General features: G+C 41.2%; 1 protein-coding gene across 1 annotated transcript in view; it reads right to left on the reverse strand.

Moving 5' to 3' along the window:
- Positions 1-23,415, reverse strand: part of FANCA (FA complementation group A) — a 68,520-nt gene that overhangs the window by 14,117 nt on the left and 30,988 nt on the right. Inside the window, exons 22-33 of the mRNA XM_074968920.1 lie at positions 15,093-15,200; positions 13,538-13,680; positions 11,279-11,349; positions 9,904-10,003; positions 8,296-8,486; positions 7,392-7,488; positions 6,490-6,666; positions 5,548-5,621; positions 4,849-4,977; positions 3,712-3,802; positions 1,204-1,370; positions 502-607 (exon numbers count right to left, since the gene is read on the reverse strand). Coding sequence (XP_074825021.1) covers positions 502-607; positions 1,204-1,370; positions 3,712-3,802; positions 4,849-4,977; positions 5,548-5,621; positions 6,490-6,666; positions 7,392-7,488; positions 8,296-8,486; positions 9,904-10,003; positions 11,279-11,349; positions 13,538-13,680; positions 15,093-15,200 — 1,454 coding nt within the window. The remainder of the gene's footprint in view (positions 1-501; positions 608-1,203; positions 1,371-3,711; positions 3,803-4,848; positions 4,978-5,547; positions 5,622-6,489; positions 6,667-7,391; positions 7,489-8,295; positions 8,487-9,903; positions 10,004-11,278; positions 11,350-13,537; positions 13,681-15,092; positions 15,201-23,415) is intronic.

Here is a 23,415-nt window from a genome sequence, read left to right on the forward strand (position 1 = left end):
TGAAAATATTGTTCACAAATTGGTTAACACATCACCCTGCAGGTGAAAAGTCTAAACTGCTGATCAGTGATTTTACTCAGATATTCACCCATTTGTGGGATATTCACTACATCCAACAAAGTGGCAGATGACTTCATCAGACCAAATCTTTATATTGTATTTCCAAAGAGCCCTTTCTCATCAGCATAATATATTCATTGTGAATCCAGACAAACTTACTCTGAGTGCATTCTACTGCGGAGAAAAAGCACACAGAGGAATACTATAGTATCAGTCATTGGCAAGGTTCACAAAACCACAAAACTTTTCCAGATATCTGGACATCTCCTGCAGTGCCACAAACATCAGAAGCATAGGCTGTCTGAGGTTCCCACACAATGACAGATTTCCTGCTTTCGAGTATGATGGTGTTTGATCTCTTCTCCATTCCCTACTCTCAAGTTTAAGACCCCTATCCAGAACAATTACCAAACTTGCTACTGTTTGGGAAATTGTACACACCAGCTCAGTGTTTACAAAAAAAAAGAAATCTTCACAATCCAAGGTCATTTTCTTTCCTCTTCGACACATCATGATGAGAACTGATGGAGGGAGACACAACAGAATCCTAAAGTAAAATTTAAAAACATGCAGTCAAGAAGAGGACAGAACAGCGGTCAGGTCATATTAAGCCTGACTTTGATTTTCAGTAGAATTTAGAGAACTTTCCAAGACTCAATTCCTTAAACATCTGCTAGCAGGAAATGTAAAGATTACTCACTGGGGATTTTTCCACGTGGCCAGAAACGGATTTGGTATTTCAATAAAATATTCAGAGCATTTTTAAGACACAGAAACAATGACTTTAGAAATGGTGGAGTTCCCTTCTCATCCCCAGTGGGAATTAAAGCTTGTTAAAGAGGTGATGGTTGTAAATAGCAGGTCCAGGAGGTTGAATTCCTAGGACTGCTATCAGGATCAGCCTTTAGCTAAATGTGTTGTGTTTAGTGAGAGCTCAAATACCGGGGTCGTTAGGGAATAAACACCTCACTCCACAAGATTAGCACACTAAACCAGTAAACATATATATTCCCACCTTAATTATCACCCCTTAGGAAAATGGATGTACAATTATTTCATTGCTGTTGTGTTGTGTAGTTGAGTTTCTGAAAGTAGCTTTATCAGATGAGTTTCTCTCATTCTGGCATCCTGTTGGTATTTTACCTTTTTTGCAGTAGCACTTCCTGCTGCCTCAGTAGCCGTTCACCTACAGCAGAGCCATTTCCTATAGTTTTTAACCTTTCCTGGAAAATCCTAAATAGGAAGTGTCCCTTGTCATTCCAGCAGCCAGTGGGTGAAGTCTTCCTAGACCCTAGCTCAAGTACCATTTCCTGGATGGGAGAAAGAAATTTTTCATAACTTTACATCAATCTGCATTTCAAATCCTCTTTTACCCCACGGTATCAGTGACTGAGATGATTTTTGATTTACAGCAACTGCACAAGTACCCAGAAATCCCAGCCTTGGATAAACACACAATGAAGTGACAGAACTCCTCAATAACCCCTGAAGTGAGAGAGTTCACCCTTCTGAACGCTACATCTATCCAGCATGCAGTTTCCAACTTATTCTTCTCAACTTACTTTGTTTCTTTAGGCTTAATAAAGCACATCGGTGCTTGCAAAACACACTCGACTAAATTTGCATTCCTCTGAAGTTTGATTCCCAAGTTTCAGTGGAAAACAGTTTTACTGATTATTCAGTGCCTGAAGTGATTAGAATAATAGAATCATAGAATATCAGGGTTGGAAGAGACCTCAGGAGGTCATCTAGTCCAACCCCCTGCTCAAAGCAGGACCAATCCCCAATTAAATCATCCCAGCCAGGGCTTTGTCAAGCCTGACCTTAAAAATATCTAAGGAAGGAGATTCCACCACCTCCCTAGGTAACGCATTCCAGTGTTTCACCACCCTCCTAGTGAAAAAGTTTTTCCTAATATCCAACCTAAACCTCCCCCACTGCAACTTGAGACCATTACTCCTTGTTTTGTCATCTGCTACCACTGAGAACAGTCTAGATCCATCCTCTTTGGAACCCCCTCTCAGGTAGTTGAAAGCAGCTATCAAATCCCCCCTCATTCTTCTCTTCCACAGACTAAACAATCCCAGTTCCCTCAGCCTCTCCTCATAAGTCATGTCTTCCAGTCCCCTAATAATTTTTGTTGCCCTCCGTTGGACTCTTTCCAATTTTTCCACATCCTTCTTATAGTGTGGGGCCCAAAACTGGACACAGTACTCCAGATGAGGCCTCACCAATGTCGAATAGAGGGGAACGATCACGTCCCTCGATCTGCTGGCAATGCCCCTACATATACATCCCAAAATGCCATTGGCCTTCTTGGCAACAAGGGCACACTGCTGACTCATATCCAGCTTCTTGTCCACTGTAACCCCTAGGTCCTTTACTGCAGAACTGCTGTCGAGCCATTCGGTCCCTAGTCTGTAGCGGTGCATGGGATTCTTCCGTCCTAAGTGCAGGACTCTGCACTTGTCCTTGTTGAACCTCATCAGATTTCTTTTGGCCCAATTCTCTAATTTGTCTAGGGCCCTCTGTATCCTATCCCTACCCTCCAGCGTATCTACCTCTCCTCCCAGTTTAGTGTCATCTGCAAACTTGCTGAGGGTGCAATCCACACTATCCTCCAGATCATTTATGAAGATATTGAACAAAACCAGCCCCAGGACTGACCCTTGGGGCACTCCACTTGGTACCGGCTGCCAACTAGACATGGAGCCATTGATCACTACCCGTTGAGCCCGACAATCTAGCCAACTTTCTATCCACCTTATAGTCCATTCATCCAGCCCATACTTCTTTAACTTGCTGGCAAGAATACTGTGGGAGACCGTGTCAAAAGCTTTGCTAAAGTCAAGGAACAACACGTCCATCGCTTTCCCCTCATCCACAGAGCCAGCCAGTTATCCCGTCATAGGTGGCTATATGGATTACATTTCACTTTCCAAAAGCCAGATTCCAAGAGTGCTTGTGTATGTTCTGTTTTGTTTATATTGATCTGTGGGATCAGGAAGGATCAGATTGGAAGTTAGTTTCTTTGATGTCTTCAGCGGAAAGATAGATTTGTACCTCTGAATACTAGTCAGTTGCAGCAGAGAAATAACTTGACTAGCTTGACAGCTAATTAGAACCAATTACAAATAGAAGAGCTGCCATGGTACTAAAATGCCTAGTAGAACTCACTTTATCTTTGCAAGATGGAGCCCTTGCTTCTCTGCAAGGCTAATTTGGGAAACTCTCTACTTCAAGGACCTTCATGTAGGTATATTAATAAATGGGGGTGGGGTGAGCGAACAGCCAAAAATCAATTCTTATAACAGATTTCCACTTTTGTAAACGTAATTCAACATGTAAGGCAAACTGTCATCGTCTAGAATTCAAGACTGGCTGCTTGCACATTTTCAGAAGCTTTGTTTCTTTCTCACAGCTTGTAACAAGGCAGGCTGGCTGGTTCTAATGCCTTAAGGGCATGTGAATTAACACACTAAAGCAGTGGAAAAAATATTCTGACTGATCTATCTTTCGTTATCCAGAGAACCAATCATAATATCTAAAAACAGGACTGTCTGTCTTCCATACACTGAAATTTTAGAAAAGATTTTGTCATGCCAAATTCATGGATCTGGCATATGGATTTGTATCATGATCTAAAATCACCTGTAATCTGCAGAGAATATCAGGATTGACTGTCCTGTTATGAACGGAAAACTCTGACTTCTCCAACTGGCCACGGTTGTCCAACTCTGATCTGGAATTAAGAGAGACTCCTGATGACTACCCCTGTTAGTTAGCTAGTTATATATTCAGTGACCCTACCTGTAACAAACTGGGAAAATGTCTGCATTATTTCTCATTAACATTATGTAATTTGGTTTCCCTGTTCAATTTTATACTTATGCCTAACTGAATGCATATAGTAAAATGAAAGGAGGCTGTAAAGAGGAGTTGTTAAGGACCCCAGGAAGAGTTGAACAATGACACAGATAAGACAGTCTCTCTGGTACCCACTTCAAACAACAGTGGCTGAGCCATCAATAGAGGGAAGGAGGCTACCTGGCTGGCACCATCCAAATTAGGATGTTTTTTTCTTCCCAAGGCCAGGGCTCAGATCAAAAGATGCTGAGGGGATTAAAAAAAAAAAAAGCTTCTGGCAGAAAGGGAGGGAGGTGGGGGCAGGACCTCACGGAACGGGTGGAGTGGGGGCAGGGCCAGGAGGTTTGGGGGGTTGTACCTTTATATGAAAAGGTGTCAGTGATGCGGCCTTTGGGCCAATGTACTAGTCCTCATGTGGCCCTCATGGTGATTTGAGTTTGAGATTCCTGATTTATAAGATTTTTTAAAATTAGAATTTTTTTTAAAGAAGTCTTAATGATAGTGGAAACTCACTGTGGTGTACAGGAATGTATGCTCTATTCATACAGACGTATACAACAACATAATTTGATGGTTGACTTAGGAAGTCAATTTAGTTTCTGAGGAAATCAAACACTGGGTAAACATGCACATCTATAGCAATATGAAATGTTTACACAACACTTGCGTTGACACACACACACAAAACATACCCATTATGAAGACATGCGCGAGGGGCAACATTCTGTGACATTGCTCTGGCTTGAGTCAACGAGACTCAGCTAGAATTAGGTGGTTCTATGTGTGCATTAAAACCCAACATATAAACCTTTCCTAACTATGCTGTGGGTACAGAGTCAAACGCTGCTCTACCTTGTTAGCTTCCATATTCACAGTAAAACTGTCACTGCTGTGCAAGTGTATTCATGTGAGGTAAAGTACCTTTGGGAGAAATCCAGAATTGTACCAATAAGAATGCCACATGCCTTTTCCAGGTTTCCATCACAGCCTCCAGAAGCAGAGGCTGCTGGAAGATACCACTGGTACAACGCCCAGTAATGGAAGTCGTGCCTGCAATATTGAACAATGGAAGATTGGATTCATATCAAAGAATTTTAGTGCTTCCTGTTCATTGTTTTAAAGAGAACACAGTACACCAAGTCAAATGGAATGGCAAAAAGAAGGTTGCCACACAGACCTGCATATATAATAAATCTATATGAAACTAGAAAGTGATTGCCCCTAGAGGAACAGATGAAAAACTAACAGCTCCCTTGAGGGACTTTTAACAATCCAGAGACGTAACGAGGCTGGGCATATAGTGTTTGCAGGTTGGCCTGTAACAACCCTCTCTTGCTTCTGTGCATGGGAAAGTCCTGAGATAGAAAGATGTTCTAGTGAATTCTGTGGAGGTCAACGGTTACCTTGGATAACTTCCTCAAGGGAAGCCAAACCCATCATTTCTAACATACCTTGAGCTCTTGTTTAAGATGTGGGAGCATTAGGAGTTCATGCCCCAAGCCAGACAATTTATTTACATGGTCATCAAACTCCAGGCTTAGGACCTTCTCTAATATTTCTGACTTAACTGGAAATGCATTTCAAACTACTTCCATTTTTACAGGACCGTTCTGCGCTTACCTTTCAGAAGCAGAAAGGATATCCTTCTCAGGTTGGACTTCTAGCTCAAACAGCAGCCACTCTCGGAAAGATAACTGGGAAAAACGCAGAGATTCAGCACAATAAAAGAACAGATCAGCAAGGAAACATGACTTCTACGGCTAGGTTACCAAAAGGAGCTCAGCCACCCTCTCTCAAATTACAAAGATCTCGCTCTCTCTCTCTCTCTCACAGGGCAGCAGAGGAAATTAACAGTTCCCATTTAGTCTCAAGAACATTTCTGTTCCTGGAGCATTCCTAGCAAATCTAAACCAAGCCACCACTAGTTTTCAAAAAGACTACTAAAAGTACACGTATCTTTAATGCTTCTAAAGTGCCCATGCTCTGAATATCTAGACACCAGTATGGAACATATGGCAATATAAATCAAAGGAGAAAACAACAACAATTTAAAAAAAACCTGTAACCAATGTTCATGAGAATTTCAAGGGATTGCATGCATTTAAATTGGGTGCCAGGAAAAGTTCATGAGCACTTTCAAAAATTTGGGCCTCCTCATAGATCTGTTTCTATAAAGGATAAAACTATTAGGCACACATCTGAGATATAAATATATTTATTGTACAGTTATAATTGAAAAGCCTCCATGGTACTATTCCTGCATTACCACGTTATATCCTACTCTACTTTTTGTCAATTGCTCTATAAAGCCAAAATGCCTCATGTCTTTTCTCCTATCTGCACCTTATCTGTAGGTTATGGGGATGATGATAATGATAATTCTTAATGCTTAGATTTGGTTGTACACATCTTCAAAGTGTTGTACAAACACTGACTAAATAATAAACTTTTACAGGGAGCAGCTATTGTTGCTAATGAGTAATAATATTGCATCTATGCTGGGAAATCCCAAAGCACAGATCTGAAAAGTTAACGTTATGGTATGAGGGTAGGGACTATTACCTGAAATAGTTTCTCCTTCAAGAGTTCTTGGAACCTCGTTTGCCTCCATAAACAGAGGCTGGTTTTCGTGTAGTTTACAGAGGGACAAGAGAGGGACCTCCAGGACAGTTCAGGTGCTTCCTCCTCACGGCCAATTCCGCGAGCCTCTAAGCTCAGCCGTGGCACAACATACTGTAACTAAAATAAAGAAAGTAGAAACTTACATATTGCCATCAATGAAAAAAAGCCTCTGTGCAGTACCAATTACGTAAAATAGTGAGTGTGGAAAGAGACAAGGATACTCTACCAAAAATGTATGTTATTCAATTATTTGGCAAAAATGTGTTTGCGCAAGTGGAAACAAAGTTGAGGTGTCACTAAAAATCAGGCCCTAAAACACAGAATTCATGAGTCCAGTCCTTAGAATTGGAACAGTATTGTTGTTACTCTCCTCTCTAATAATCTCCCAAACAGACCAGGAGTTAACTTGGTAGAACTAAAACGGCTCAGTTACATTGGTTTAGCTGTTCCTCATGCTACCCAGCTACTTGACACAAAAATCCAAAACTGTAATAAAGAATGTATAGGTTGTGTGTGTGGAGGGAGGGCGGGGGGGGGGGGCACGCGGGATTAGATCAAGAAAATCATGGCATTCGGGACAAAAATGATAGGATGTAGTATTAGACTTTTAAACCTTCCAATGCTCTGTTAGGAAACAAGAAAGCAAACAGAGTTGGCTACATAATATTGTACACGTTATGGAATGAATACACAGAGAGCTAAGGCAGCTCCCATAAAGGATTCAGGATAAATACTGCAATTAGTGCTAACCTGTTACAGTACAGATACCTGCAACAGACCGTTCCAGTGGCACTGCCATTTCAATAAGTGATGGCAACAGATTTTTTTATTGAAACGGTTACCTTTTTTATAAGGCCAGAGGGAAGCAAGTTGCATAAATCATCATGAGAGAGGGAAGGAAACTTGCACAAACAATAAGCAACTGCTGCAGTACAAAACCTGAGAGAAGAAAGAGAGCAGTTATTTGGTTTGGTTCATCTGTCATATCTGCCCCATCTTCCACTGCTGTTGCTTCCCATCCAGGAGCGTCCAGGGCCAAGTAAAAACCAAGGATATCATGCTTCAAAATTGTCTAAATACAAACTGCAATGATATCCAGTGACCACCTAGTCCAACAGTGTAATCATATTGGAACACTGTGCGAGCTATGACAATGGATTTTAAAGAACAAGGAGATAAAAGTAACTACTAAATCATTTCAAAGGCTGACACAGGAAGTCTAGAAAAAGATGGGAATAAAATCATAACATACCTGGGAGAGAGACTGCAGTCCTATTTTGTGTAATTCAGCGCTGACCCAGAGCCACCCTAATTTTTAATATGGGGGTGTAGCCTGCAAAGACCACAAGTGCCAACAAAAAAAAAGCTTCATCTTGATTTGAGGCCAGGTAGGATCTGGAATTTCCATGGATCACACCTTAATATTGAAAGATGAGGGCGGCTTCAATCTGTTCTTAATCATGCCAATTAGATGCAATCCCTGGGCTCCTCCCAAATTTCTTATGCAGCCCATTGGTGGGCAAAGTTGGGGCACATCTGGTCTAAAGTTTCTACTTTTAAGTTTCATTTTCAAATAAAAACGTTCTAACCCTAAACACTAACATGTCCAATAGTGTGAGTGCCACACATTCGTAAGAGGGAATCTACTGCATGACAGGACGTACTGTTCCATATCCCTGCCTGTGCCAAATCCAAGTCATCCCTAGAAACAGGGAAACCTAGCATATGACAAAGAAAGAAACTCACCTCATGCAGAAGGCTAAGGACTCCCCTGTCTTGCAAACAAGTAAATGGTTCCAGTACTCAGTAACAGAAAGGCCCTTTGCAGAGGCAACCTTGGATCCAATGTTCACTTCAGGAATCAAAGATTTGGATTCATTTAAATGAATCATAAAGGCAGCTAGTCCTAAAACATGAGCATCATTTAGGGAAGGACCCTGCAGCCAAACAAATAAATAGCTCAGTGAAAAGATGCATAGCATTTGTAACAAAGCAGCAAGTCTCAACTGAACCTCAAACTAATCAAGGGGCAGAATACTGCAACTATCCAGTGACTAATTCAGTGTAAAAGAACAATTTAGCAGATAGAAGGCACCAGTTAAATTAGATAACTTCCTCCTTATCTGGAATTCTGAAGTTGTTTCTGGTTAGCTTCGACAACAGAGATAAGAGAATTCTACAACAGTAACGTGGTGTAACTAACTTTAATTACATCCTTGGAGAATTTTAAAGGCCAATGGCTTTTCAGATTCCATGGCATTTAGATTAATTTATTAGCCTCATAACTTAATCCTTTCAGTACAACAGGGTGAAGAGCACAAAACCAAGGCAACACTTAAAAAAATAAAAAATAAGAACAATGAACGCATGAAGCATAGCTCTGGATCTTGCACCTAGGTATTTAGAAAGGCTCAGGGTCTCAACTGTCTCTTAAAAGCTGACTAAGGCTGGTAACGGAGGTGGATGTGTAGTTCTGCATCAGGTGCTACATCACAACCCCTTTACATCACTCCAATAAAGGGGCTTTAACAGCTCCTGGGGAAATATATCCATTCTAAAGCATAGAACATATAAAAGCATAAATGCATCTATACAGAGTTCTATGCTGCCTCCCCCATGCAGCTTGTAGCATAGGGGATTGCCAGGACAGGCAGGAATGCTTTAACATACAAAATGGCCTGCACCGATCCAGAATCCAGGACACACAAATATAGTATAAAGCCATCTTTCCCCCCTCATGATCCACTTCCTTCTGTGCTGTGCCTCCTCAAAGATGCAACACAGAATCTAGCTGCAGAACTGAGAGCTGTGGTCTGAAAAATTACTTAGCATGTAATACTGCCTGCACCAGTTCAGAATGAAAATTAGAGGGGGCAAAAATGGTCTTGAGGCTGATACAGCATTTACTCAGTATTTCTAATGCACAATTGCTCCTTTTAATTCAACAACAGTGCCTCCCCCTTATACATTAAACGCACAAGTCTCTTAATAATAAGGCTGTATAGTTAAAAATGAAAAAGTCTGAAAATACAAGAGTTAATCTGACCATATTACACCTTTTCTGCTTATGTACATAAAGGTCGTATATTTCAGTTCGTGTTGTTAAATGTGCATCATAAATGAGCAACGTGGCCAAGTTAACATTGCTGCAGAATCACTATTGTTTGCATTTTCTCAGACCAGGTTTGAAAAGTTTATTAAAAATGAGAACTCTTTTGGAAAATTACAAGTTAGTGAAATCCCTCCATTGTATACTACAGTACAGACAGGTACTCAGTATACATGTGGAGATATGAGGCCAAAGTAGCCTTAAGCACATGGTTACCATCAATTTCTTTATGTTGGGAAACTAACCTGATGATAAATAAGCTGACAGAGCCTAGTCAACAGGGCAGGTAAGACACGCCTGTGTCCACAAATCATCTTCACAAAGAGAGACAAACAGAGCCCCTGCCTACAGAAGACACAAGCCATGTGATCATGTTACTGCGAAAGGTCACTGTTATCCTTAATATAGAAGAGGGTTTTAGAAATGGTTAAACAGAATGCATCTGAAGCACCTTTGAGTGTAAATGCATCACACAACTATCACTCCATCAATATAATCAATTCAGCACTATAATAATTGCTATTTATATATCCCCATATGGGCATGGCACTATATGACATGTAAAAATCAGAAGGTCCCAGCCTTATGCAGCTTACAATCTAGTCAAAGAAGAGTTGTTGAGAGAGATCTGGAGAAGAGGAAGGTTGCTGAGGGGCACAGAAAGGAGACTGTTGCAGGTTCAGGGGTCTTCTTTCAGGATAGTTATTTAAACTGTGGTGAGAAAACTGTTCAGCACTGCCATGCTGCCAAAAGCACGCCCCATTTAGGTTACAGGATTGTAGGCAGCTTGGAAGTTGCCAGTGAAGTTACTTTTTAAGGAACTATTTTGACGATAACACTTTATAAAATTTTTGCTAACACACACACGAGCTAAAACACCACATTCTTCTTCCAAAGAGGAACTTCAGGTAAAGCCCAGTGAAAGTCAAGTCATACTCTCACAGTTTCCATTTGTCAGTACAAACATATATTTAATTTCTGAAATAAAGGGAGGCATGCACAGGTTTAAGATCAAAGTGAAAAAATAAAATGCTGTATTCTTCTCTTGATCTTGTGTCTTCAGCAGTAAGCTTTGTGCTTCATTCATTTAATGCTGGAGATGGCCCTAAGGCTAATGGCAGGGGTGCCTAGACCCAGAGCAGCTCTGGATGTACCAAAAATAACCCAGAAGACACTTTAATGTCTTATGTACAAAGGCAAAGAAAAATATTCTTCTTGGGGTCTGATTTGTTTCAACAAAAAAGTTATAAAAAAAATAAATCAGAAACTTTGCTCCAGTGTCCCCCTCTTAATAATCCCATATTTAGAAACAACGTGGTGTTAGTATTACAAAAAGGCAGCACTAGACAGAGCAGAGGGATATTTTAAAGGACTGTCACATAGTGGGCAGCTTATTTCAAGGAGACTCAATGATAATGGAAGAGCACATGGTGTTTCTACTCTCATCTATCAAAGTATTAGTTTTTGCATCACAGCGGCTCAGGATAAAAGTACCTGAAAACACCAGTACAATATATCCCGCATCATCAACAAGGGGATCTTCACAGACCCTTGTACAGTGCAGGTATTATGGGGCACTAAACAGTTTTGTCCTGCCTGCATGTATAGTATGCATCTTACCTGTCAGGAGGGTTAAAATAGGAAGCAGCTATTAGATTCTGGCAAAAGGATGTCAGTAAAAGATCAATGACCTGGAACAAACAACATAATTCATTTCTACTTTGTGGAGTTTGTCTCTAGATTTAGTTTTAGGATATGTATAGACATACATACAATTACCCAACACAATCTTAAAGAAAACATGTTAATGTTTATAATAGGTACACCAGATCACTGGTGTCAAGAAACTGAAATTAAAGTCCTGTGTTATAAACCCAGGAATATTTTATATCCCCCAATTAATGTCCAGACATATTGTGATGTTAACGACATGAACTGTGACTGTATAGATCATTGTTGCAACCAAGGTCCTATAATTGCGCCAAATCTTGTACAAAGGGGGTCAAGTGAGGTGTCTATGGAAAGGTTGTAACTTGCTGGTTATAATTACGCTGTAACTTGCTGGTTATAATTATGCTGTCTGTATGTGTGTGTCATTTTTGTATCTGAATTTATGAATATTGGCTATGTACTTGTATCTCAGTGTGTTTGATTCAGAGTAAGCATCAGGTCAGCTTCTTGAGAAAGGACTATTCTGAGTAAGTGCCCGATCACGAAACACTTAACTTACAATGGACTTTGGGAGACTCCAACCCACATCTGAAGAGCCTTCCTGGGAACTTTCAAGGTAGCATGTGAGCAATGGCTCCTGCCTGGAAACTGAATTATGCATGGACATGTGACTTGCCCATGTGACTCCAAACTCCATCTTGCTGCTGTGATTTTCCACAGTAAGAACAAAGGGGTCCTTCCACATGGCAGAAGATATAAAAGGCCCTGGAAACCCCTCCATTTTTTCTTCAATCCTGCTTCTGACCTCTGGAGGAACTGTGCTTGAAACTGAAGCTCTGAACAAAGGACTGAACAACCCATCCAAGCTGAGATATTTGTACTCCAGAGACTTGATCGGTTTAAATCAGCAGTAATCCCATCAAGCCTGAAACAAGCCTGAACTAAGAACTTTGCAATTGTTGTATGTATTTGATTCCATTTTAACCAATTTTAACTCTCATCTATATTTCTTTCTTTTTATGAATAAACCTTTAGATTCTAAAGGATTGGCAACAGCGTGATTTGTGGGTAAGATCTAACCGGTATATTGATCTGGGTCTGAGGCTTGGTCCTTTGGGATTGGGAGAACCCTTTTTCTTTTACTGGGATATTAGTTTTCATAACCATTCATCCCCATAAGGACTGGTGCTGGTGGTGATACTGGGAAACTGGAGCGTCTGAGGAAATTAGAATCATAGAATCATAGAATATCAGGGTTGGAAGGGACCCCAGAAGGTCATCTAGTCCAACCCCCTGCTCGAAGCAGGACCAATTCCCAGTTAAATCATCCCAGCCAGGGCTTTGTCAAGCCTGACCTTAAAAACCTCTAAGGAAGGAGATTCCACCACCTCCCTAGGTAACGCATTCCAGTGTTTCACCACCCTCTTAGTGAAAAAGTTTTTCCTAATATCCAATCTAAACCTCCCCCATTGCAACTTGAGACCATTACTCCTCGTTCTGTCATCTGCTACCATTGAGAACAGTCTAGAGCCATCCTCTTTGGAACCCCCTTTCAGGTAGTTGAAAGCAGCTATCAAATCCCCCCTCATTCTTCTCTTCTGCAGACTAAACAATCCCAGCTCCCTCAGCCTCTCCTCATAAGTCATGTGCTCTAGACCCCTAATCATTTTTGTTGCCCTTCGCTGGACTCTCTCCAATTTATCCACATCCTTCTTGTAGTGTGGGGCCCAAAACTGGACACAGTACTCCAGATGAGGCCTCACCAGTTTTTTGCTTGTATGACTTCTGGTTAGCCAGTGGAGTAAAACCGAAGACCTCTGTTTGGCTGGTTTGGTGTGCCTTAGTAGTGAAGGACCCCCAGCCTTGGGCTGTGACTGCCCTGCTCTAAGCAATTTGTCCTGAATTGATACTCTCAGTAGTGTCCCGCCGAAGGTCGCTTTGTTATACATATGTCTTGTAAAGAAAGCCTATCCCATCTGAAAGATTTACATAGCATACAGTACACTCCTAGGTCTCTTCACCAGACGTCCAAAGATTTCTGAAAGTCTAAATATAAGTTTATATTCTCTGTAGAACAATGCAAGACGCACAGATTGGTAATAAATTTACTGCTCTTCATAGACAAAGCTTTTGACAAGCACTGCACATGTATTTAAATTTATTCAATCAACCCAATTTGCTTATTGTTTCAGGCTCTACAATACTCACACACTGATCCTGCTGTTCAAGTTTTGGGGAACAAATGTTAAGTTGGATCCGAGAATTGAAGGATGCAGCTTCATTTTCATTATTGCGATGTCCCAGGACAGTCATCAGTTTCTCAGAGATCAGTGCAATCTGGGCTGGCACAGCTGCAGGAAAGAGCAGCATGAGAAGAAGAAAACCAGAGTGGGTAAGCGTAAAGGTAAGAAAGGAGCTGGAATTAAGACAACACTTCCATTTCCAAGGTTGATGGATATCAATTTTTAATGTAAGGGGGAAAAGGAAGGAGTGTATGTCCCATTCACTGCCTTTAAAATTTGCACCAGAGACTCTAAAATCCTGAAAAGCAGTAAAAGAGATTTTCCTTCTTGATGTGCTCGAAATGCAGAATAAATTACATCTTTTGGCTTGGAAACATCCAAAATGGCTGCCTAGAATGAAGGAGCGGATGAAACTCCTGCATTTTCAGCTCAGACCAATATGTTACGTTACTGCCTTGCAATGCATCTCCTTGGTATCACTTCAGGAGTTTCAAGCCTCAAGTATATGGAAATGATTAAGACCCAGAATATTCCCTGCTGAGGGATAGGGAAAGATAAGTCACTTTGTCATTATCTAAAGGCCTCTTTCACAAAAGTAGAGAGCTTCCCATCCTCTTCAAAACAAACTCAAATGTTCCTGCCAACCTGCTTATAGAATGCTGGGCATATTTACATCTTTAGGAATAAATTACTATGATGTTTAGGGTGTTAAATACTGAATCCCAAATTTTTAAACAACCAGAAAACTTATGTACTGTTCTCCAAATCACTAAGTTTTATTTTATTTATTATGTTTCAGCAGGTGCATCTTCTTTCATTTGTTGGGATGATGGGTTTCACCATACATAAAAGCTTGACCAACGCACCCATCCTGACTGCCATTTAGAATTGTTTTCATAGAATGTATTTCATCGTTTAAGGTATCTCAATGCACTTTAGATAGTAGCACAAGGGTAGTAACTGTGTAGGCAATGGAGCATCCACTAGGCATTCTGTCATAGTTCACACAGTGCTAGGTACATCTAACTTACTTTATTGATCAGAAGAAAGGTAGTCAGGACACAATAATTATCAGTTATTTTTTTGAAAAAAATTAATGGGATCTTTAACTCCCATCAGAGACTTATGACAAGAACCAAATTTCATCTTCCATCAGAGGAACAGTATCCCAATGGCAGCTCCCTTGTCTCCAATACTGCACTGCCAAACAGCTTTTATGAGCACAAATGCAGGAGTAGGGGTGGGTGCCCCCCAACCTTTTGACAGAGATGAGTGAATTGTCTCGGGATCTTTACTGACTTATTCTTTTAAGTTAAAAGCTTAACTGTCAAACTAATTAGGCATTCTCAAAAAACAAAAAAAATCAGACCTGAAGAAATTATATGAATCAGAGAGGTTACAGTCCTCAACCACCTTTGGCATGAAGCATAACACTGCTGTTTTTGTTAGCATTAGCCACTTTCTTAGTGGCCTTCTATGAACTTTATTTTAAAGTAACTGCTACATGCCTCCCCACATACCATCATGTTTGCTTTGGTCTGTGATCAGCATGATCAGTTCATCCAGTTCAGCCTTCAGCTGTTCAACAGGCTCTTTGAGATGGTCAGTCTCTATTTCTATTGATCCATCTATATAAACAGAAGAGAGAGATGGTCTATATTATTTGTCTGTATTAGAATACTAGAAATATAGGGCTGAAAGGGACTTCAAGAGGTTATCTAATCCATCCCCCAACAATGAGGCAGAGTCAAGTACAGTAACTCCCCACTTAACGTCCTCTTGCTTAACATTGTTTTGATCTTATGTCCCTGCTCTATTTCAGAACATGCTTGTTTAAAGAAGCGTAATGCTGCCCTACAACTTTGTTTGGCTGCCTGCTTTGTCCATGGCTGGCAGCCCCCCTACGTGCCCTCCGGCGGACCTCACGGATCAATGCCTTCCCCCTGCTCCCCCCATCTCCTGCCCGCGGCAATCAGCTGTCTTGTGGTGTTCAGGAGGCTGTGGGGAGGAGCGAGGACATGGCGCGCAGCCTCCCCCGTCCCTCCTGAACACCGTAAACCAGCTGATTGTCGCAGGCAGGAGAGGGAAGGGGGAGGCTGCACACGCGTCCTCGCTCTTTCAGCCAGCCTCCTGAATGCCTCAAGACAGCTGTTTGCTGTGGGCAGGAGGCGGGGGGAGCAGAAGGAAGGTGCTGATCTGCGGGGTCCACCGGCGGGTGGGAGGCGGTGGTGGTGCGCGCATAGGGAAGCTGATAAACAGGCTGGCAGCCTGTTTAATACCTGTATTAAATTGTTTGTTTAAAATTGTTTAAAAACTTATACAGGGTACCTGAATTAAATTGCTTGTTTAAAATTTATATAATGCTTTTTGTCTGGCAAAAAAAATTTCGCTGGACCCTAACCCCTCCTATTTACATTAATTCTTATGGGGAAATTGGATTTGCTTAACATCCTCTCACTTAAAGTCACATTTTTCAGGAACATAACTACAATATTAAGTGAGGAGTTACCGTATACCTAGACTATCCCTGATAGAGGTTTGTTCAATCTGTTCTTAAAAACATTTAATGAAAGGGAATCCCCAACCTCACTCAGTAACCTATATTCTAGGTACTTAGTTTTTCCTAAATCTAACCAAAATTTTCCTTGCTGCAGATTAAGCCCATTACTTTTTGTCCTACTTTTAGTGGGCATGGAGAACAGTTGATCACAGTCCTCTTTATAACAGTCCTTAAACATAGCTGAAGACTTATCAGGTCCTTTCAATCTTCTTTTCTTGAAACTAAACCTACCCAAGTTTTTTAACCTTTCCTCATAGGTCAGGTTTTCTAAACTTTTTCTCATTTGTGATGCTTTCCGCGCATTCTCAGAGATGAGGACAAATTGGAGAAAGCATGGCACCCAAAACTGGACACAGTACTCCAGCTGAGGCCTCACTAGAGTCGAGAGAGTGGAACCACCACTTTAAATATGCAAAACCTAAAGCAATGATTCTCTGATCTCTACTTAGGGTTAATGTGAAAGCAGAATTCACTTTGGGATATAAAATAGTGTATATATATACATAAAACATGGCTCTGCCACAATGTACAGAATCATTTTTATCCTCAAAATCATTTACTCCTGGGGGAATTCTGCACTACTGTGTGTGCATAATCAATGAGCCGTGCATATTTTTAATTTTTTCCCTAGAAAAAAGCTTCTGCTGAAAAGTTGCTGCAGTTCCTCCTTTTACCCAACAGAGGATGCTGTGGTGATAGAGCACAGCAGCCACTCCCAGCATGCTAGGGAAGAGAAAGCATGCCTTCTTCACTGTGCCAGCTGGGTCAGGTCAGGAAACAGGGAGGGACTATGGGGAGACAGACAGCATGGGGTTGCTGGGGGGGGTCAGACAGGGGCTCATAAGAGCTAGTGGGGGAGGACAGACTGGGGCAGGGGTTGAATGAGAGTGGAGGCACAGGGCCACATGGTGACGGAAAGGGGGTGCAGGACCACATAGGGACAAGGGGTGGCTGAGTGGGGGCACAGAGACACATGGGGACATGGGTGTCTGAGTAGGGGTGGAGGGACAAATGTGCCTGACTGAATGGGAAAGGCTTGGGATCATCCAGGATCTGCATGGGGGAAGCTCCCTAACAGTTCCTTCCAGCCCCCAAAAAAACCTGTTCCATACTTTTCCCACCCATAACCAACAACTGTCAAATTTCACACCCAGGCTCCTTCCCAGCAATTATTTCCCGCTCCCTCAGCTCCTCCGTTACCCGACTCCCCCCAGCCTTGCACTGCTTCTGGGGGGTGCGGGAAATATGGTTCTGTATGGTAGTTTAAATGAATTATTACTCAGCGTTCTGTATTAATATGCCCAGTAAGGAATCTATTTGTCAAAAAACATTTTCTGAATCTTTTTTGTTGTCTGTATTGTTGCAGACATACTTGCTAACAGATATTTTGAAATAAATGACCAAAAATAATTGAAATTAGTGTGATTATATTGTCTTATTTTGACAAATAAAATACACAAAATTTTGCAGAATTTGAAAATAGTGTGTGCAGAATTTTTAATTTTTTGTTGCAGAATTTTTAATGTTTTGGCGCAGAATTCCCGCAGGAGTAAATCATTGTACCACTTGACTAGTCAGTTATGAATTTATGTCTAGTTCAGGAAGGAATTTAACTTTCAGAACCAAGAAATGAAGAAATCTTACTTCATATTTTCCTTACTATTCTTTTTTTCTTCCAGCCTCCAGAAATTCTCATAAGCAAACTAGGGAAATATGGTCTAGATGAAATTACTATAAGATGGTGCACAACTGTTTGAAAGACTGTACTTAAAGAACAGTTATCAATGGTTCTCTCTCAGACTGGGACGGTATATCCAATGTGGTCCCACAGGAGTCAATCCTGGGCCCAGTACTATTCAAATGTTCATTAATAACTTGGACAGTGGAGTGGAGAATATGATTATAAAAGTTGCTAATGACACCAAGATGCAGAAGGGTTGCAAGCACTTTGGAGGACAGGTTTAGAATTTAAAAAAAGACTTGGTGAATTGCTCTGAAATCAACAAGATGAAATTCAATAAAAACAAGTGCAAAGTATTATACTACACTACAACTTGGAAGGAAAAAAAAAATCAAATGCACTACTACAAAATGGGGAACAGCTGGCTAGGTGGTCCCTACTGTTATCGTGGGGTATATTAACAGAGTGTCATATGGAAGACACAGGAGGTAATGGTCCTGCTCTACTCAGCATTGGTGAGGCCTCAGCTGGAATAGGATGTCCAGTTCTGGACACTGCACTTTAGGAAAGATGTGCACAAATTGGAGAGAGAATCCAGAGGAGAGCAACAATATTGATAAAAGTTTTAGATAACTTGATGTATGAGGAAAGGTTAAAAAAACCTGACAAGTTTAGTCTTGAGAAAAAAAGACAACTGAGGGGGGAGCTGAGAACAGTCTTCAACTATGTTAAGGGCTGTTATAAAGAGAGCAGTGAAGGATTGTTCTCCATGTCCACTGAAGGTAGAACAAGTAGTAATGGCCTTAATTGGCAGCAAGGGAGATTTAGGTTAGATTAGGAAAAAAAATTCTAACTATAAGGATTGTTAAATTCTGGAATAAACTTCCAAGGAAGGGTGTGGTATCCCCATCATTGAAGATTTTTAAGAATCGGTTGGAAAAATACCTGTCAGGGATGGTCTAGGTTTACTTATTCCTAATCAGTGCAGGGAGCTGGACTTGATGACTTCTCAAAGTCCCTTCCAGCCCTTCATTTCTGTGATTCTATAAAGTGTCTTTTCTCCCAGCAAGGCTGGGAAAACATTCCAGAAATACCAAGTTAAACACTAAGTAATCAGATTCTCCTCAAACAAGAAAGCAAGAACTCTACAAAAATCTCCAGCTGGGTACATTGGGTTTATTTTGTTTGAATTGCAAAAGAAGGCAAGTTCCCACTTGTCACCACAGAGACACTGCCACCAGCAACATTTCAATTCAGAATAGTCCAGCCCTAGAAACCATCAAGTAGAGTTTGTCATTGAACGTTCAGCAGGTAGGAACAGTGTCTGAGTTATTTTTGGCTCTGTTAACTGAAACAGCCTAGGACAAGTGAAGGTTTTTCAGGTAAAGAATTAGGTTAATTAGGGAACATCTGATTATTATAACAGTTCAGCAATACAACAAGTTTTTAAGAGAGGCTGCTGAGTCTCCTTTATAGTGAGAGCCAAAGCTAGACCAAAATTAACAGAGATGGTTTAAAGATGGACAAAATTCAACCCTGGTATAATTCCACTGATATCCATATAATTACTCTGTGACAGTTACACTATTATGTTCACCATTTTTACAAGACGATGATAAATTTTGCACAAAGTATGCCATGTGAGATATCATTGGAAAACTCAATCTGCTGAACATTATTGTCCTAGTAAAATGTGTGTATCAACACTGTATATAAAGTTAGAAGATTCAACTATGTATCATTGCTGTAACATGCTCCAAGTCAACTGCTGGAAATGGCCCACCTTGATTATCACTACAAAAGGTTCCCCCCCACCCCTGCTCTCCTGCTGGTAATAGCTCACCTTACCTGATCACTCTCGTCACAGTTTTCAGAGTAACAGCCGTGTTAGTCTGTATTCGCAAAAAGAAAAGGAGTACTTGTGGCACCTTAAAGACTAACCAATTTGAGCATAAGCTTTCGTGAGCTACAGCTTATGCTTAAAGCTTATGCTCAAATAAATTGGTTAGTCTCTAAGGTGCCACAAGTACTCCTTTTCTTTTCTCGTCACAGTGTGTACGGTAACACCCATTGTTTCATGTTCTCTATGTATATAAATCTCCCCACTGTATTTTCCACTGAATGAATCCGATGAAGTGAGCTGTAGCTCACGAAAGCTTATGCTCAAATTTTTTAGTCTCTAAGGTGCCACAAGTCCTCCTTTTCTTTTTGTGGATACAGACTAACATGGCTGCTACTCTGAAGCCCAAACCAGTTTTTCAGGAACAAAGGACAGACCAACTCCCAGCCAGATGTTAAAAGTCTGTCACCTGCTTAAACAGCCATTCTCCAGCAGGGGGAAAAGGTGTAAAAAAGAAATTTACATTTAATCACAGGGATAGTTCAAATCTCTCGTCCACAGCAGACAGCTTGTCACCTACACCCTAGCTGGGGGTAATCCTCAAAGAGGGGAGAGTGGTATAAGAATGAGAGACCGTGGCCTCCACTTCACCTCTCTTCTCCCCCCCCATATCTGCTCATGGCAGCTACAATGCTCAAAAGACAAAGAAAGCATAATTGAACTGGGGGTGGGGTGGTCCTAGCTGGAAGGCTTTTCAGCTAATACAGATTGCTGTAGCACATGGTGAGACAAAACCTTTTGTTTTTAAGTTAATTTAGTTTGTTAAATTAGGTATTGGATTAAAGTGTGTAGGAAACTATTAGGGATAACAAGGCTGGTGCATTATCATTTTCCTTTATGAAAGGACAGACTTTCTATGAGTTTGTACTGTTCAGAAGGGTACTGAGCAGTACAAGACATTTCTGGGGGACAAGGCTGGGACTGGGAATTTGTGGGTGTCGCCCTGTATGTAATTCATGAGTGACTGGTCAGAGTTCTCATGTATTTAAATGGAAGTGAATTTGCATGCTGAAGGCTATGCAAACAGGCCAGGAGCGGATGTTCTGACAGCAAAGCAACGCAAGAGGCACCCTAGGCTAGAGAATTAAGGGGACACAGCTGTTCAACAGTCAACAGATTGAACCCTGGATAATGTCACATGCACCAAGGTTGATTTAGGCCCTATTGAATCAGTTCTACTATGATGTAGAAAATATTAACTAGGATGAGCCACTAGAGGTCATTGTCAACTCAAATGATTCTTTACAAGCTTTTTATTTTGATCACAGAGACCTGCACAACTGTCACCACTTAGTACTTCTGCATCTCCTGGAAACCAGGAGAACACTAAGCAGCTGAATATTAGGTATTTAACAGCATCTGTGTCTTCATGTTACGCAAAAGGGGTTGAAACCTCCCTATATAGCTACTGCTTCTTTGTGAGACTTTTTTCATGTTTGAAATGGTTTTAGCAGGAGTTATTTTCTGTGTACAAACTTTTGAGCACACTTGTAAAATATTCCTGTTTCATATTAGCTAGTCCAGAGATTGACAACCTTTGGCACGCGGCCCGTCAGGGAAATCCGCTGGTGGGCCAGGACGGTTTGTTTACCTGCAGCGTCCACAGGTTTGGCTGATCGCAGCTCCCACTGGCCGGGTTTGCCGTTCCAGGCCAATGGGGGCTGTGAGAAGCGGCGTGGGCCGAGGGATGTGCTGACCAAAGGTTGCCAATCCCCATGCTAGTTTGACCTGCATTACTTCATGATTTTGAAATAAACTTCCTTGTATTTGAAGATATTGCCAATTTTAAAATGTTAGTGTTTTGAAAATCCATTTGCTAACAGAGAATACATAAAAGAGTCCGTTCAAAAATTTACAATAGCACCAACATGATGGCTGTGATGGGATCTTAAATTAAATCCACCTCAAACAGGTGTGGATTGGCAACTGTAATTGTTACATTTTCAGATCTATTTCTCATCCCCTTCTCCTTGGGCATGCACTTTATCCCGTCCTTTGAAAGGCAGGACCACAACAAAGCCTGGATGAAGTACTGTCATGCAGAAGATCAGGACTTAGGTTCTCACTCTGCAGACTAGTGAGGACTATGTTACTCAGGGCTGAGAGCACTTAGTCTCTGAAGAAGAAGAGATGAAGACACTATGGTAATGATTTTTACAGAACCACATACATGGCTTTTTAGAAGTCATGTTCTCAATCACAGCAAGTGTTCATATATAGATTTGGCAAGGAATTAAAAATGGTGGCAAGAGTAAGGAGGTACAGAAATCCAATAAAGTATCTCTACCTCAGCTCCTTAACCTTAATTCCTGCTCCTATATAGAACATGGGTCTTGTCTCTCTGCCCCCCAAAGGGCAGCAGAAATCCAACTACCTGCTTGCTAAATATGACCTAGCAATTAGACATAGTTTTGGAATTGCCATTGTAGCAACTGACTCTGTCTGCCACAAGTGCGCTTCATTCACTGTAGACAGTCCTATGCTCTCACATTCCAAGAGCCAATACCTGACTGAGTTTGGATCAATCCTATAGCAATAAAATGACCAAGTTCAGCCAAAAAGACACTTAATATAGTTGCTTTCTTGAGGCTCTGCAACATGGAACTGCAGTCTACCACCACAAAGACAGCTGATAAAGTTTAAATTTAGATGGGAAAATTTTTTCTCTTGTTGACAGAAAATGATTTGCAGTAGAAACTGTAACAATACATATACCTCTCTGCAGACTCTTCCATTTGCAAATTGACAGCCACCAGATTTTTAAAACGTGATATCCAAATGACCACTACTCTAAAGAGCGATATGTGCCATTGTGTTCTTGTTGTTGTTCGTCCTTCAAGTTTGAAGATGACCAAGACATTACTGATTGGTTTGGTTTCTGTGAACACATGAGTAGCTGATCAGGCCAATTTGAGCTTTGAACTCTCTGTGGCACACTTAGCAAGAGATGCCACTATGAGTTACTTGATTAACAGTGGACATACTGCTCTTGTGAGATTCACACTGCTGGTGCTTCTGGTGTGCCTCAGTGGTTCTCCTCTGCTCACAGACTGTAGCTCCAGTATGGATGAGACTTCGCCAGGTAGAATGATCATGGGCAAGATCTTCTCAAATATCTGGGTCAATGTCGAAATGTTGAGTCTTTGAAACATTTCTGCTGGCCTCCCTGAGTGTGCTTTCCCTACTTTAGCTCACCCTAAAAGATCTTTGGCAGTTGTTCATCTGACATTCTGGTGACATGGCATGCCCATCTCATCTGTGATTTCATCAAGGAGAATGGATGCTTGGAATACCTGCCCATATGAGAACCTCAATATCTGGAGCCTGGTCTTGCCATCTTATCCTCATTGGTTTCCTCAGACAGCCCACGTGAAAGTGAGTTAGCTTCATAACATGGCGTTTGTACACTGTCCACATTTTGCATGCATAGATCATAGTTGGCAACTTAATGGCTTAGTAGACTTCAGTTTTGTTTGTTGACTAATGCCTCTGCGCTCCCACACATTTGCATGTAGTCTGCCAAAGGCCAACACTTGCTTTGGCAATTCTGGCATTGGTTTAATCATCGCTGTGAATTGCACATGACAGTGTACTGCTGAGACAGGTGAACTTGTTCACTGCCTGAAGGGTTTCGCCATTCACTGTGATAGTAGCTCTATGTAAGGTTTTCCTCGCACAGGCTGGTACATCATTTCTGTTTTC

This window comes from Natator depressus, chromosome 12 (assembly GCF_965152275.1).
Source record: "Natator depressus isolate rNatDep1 chromosome 12, rNatDep2.hap1, whole genome shotgun sequence".
Classification (NCBI taxonomy): Eukaryota; Metazoa; Chordata; order Testudines; family Cheloniidae; genus Natator; species Natator depressus.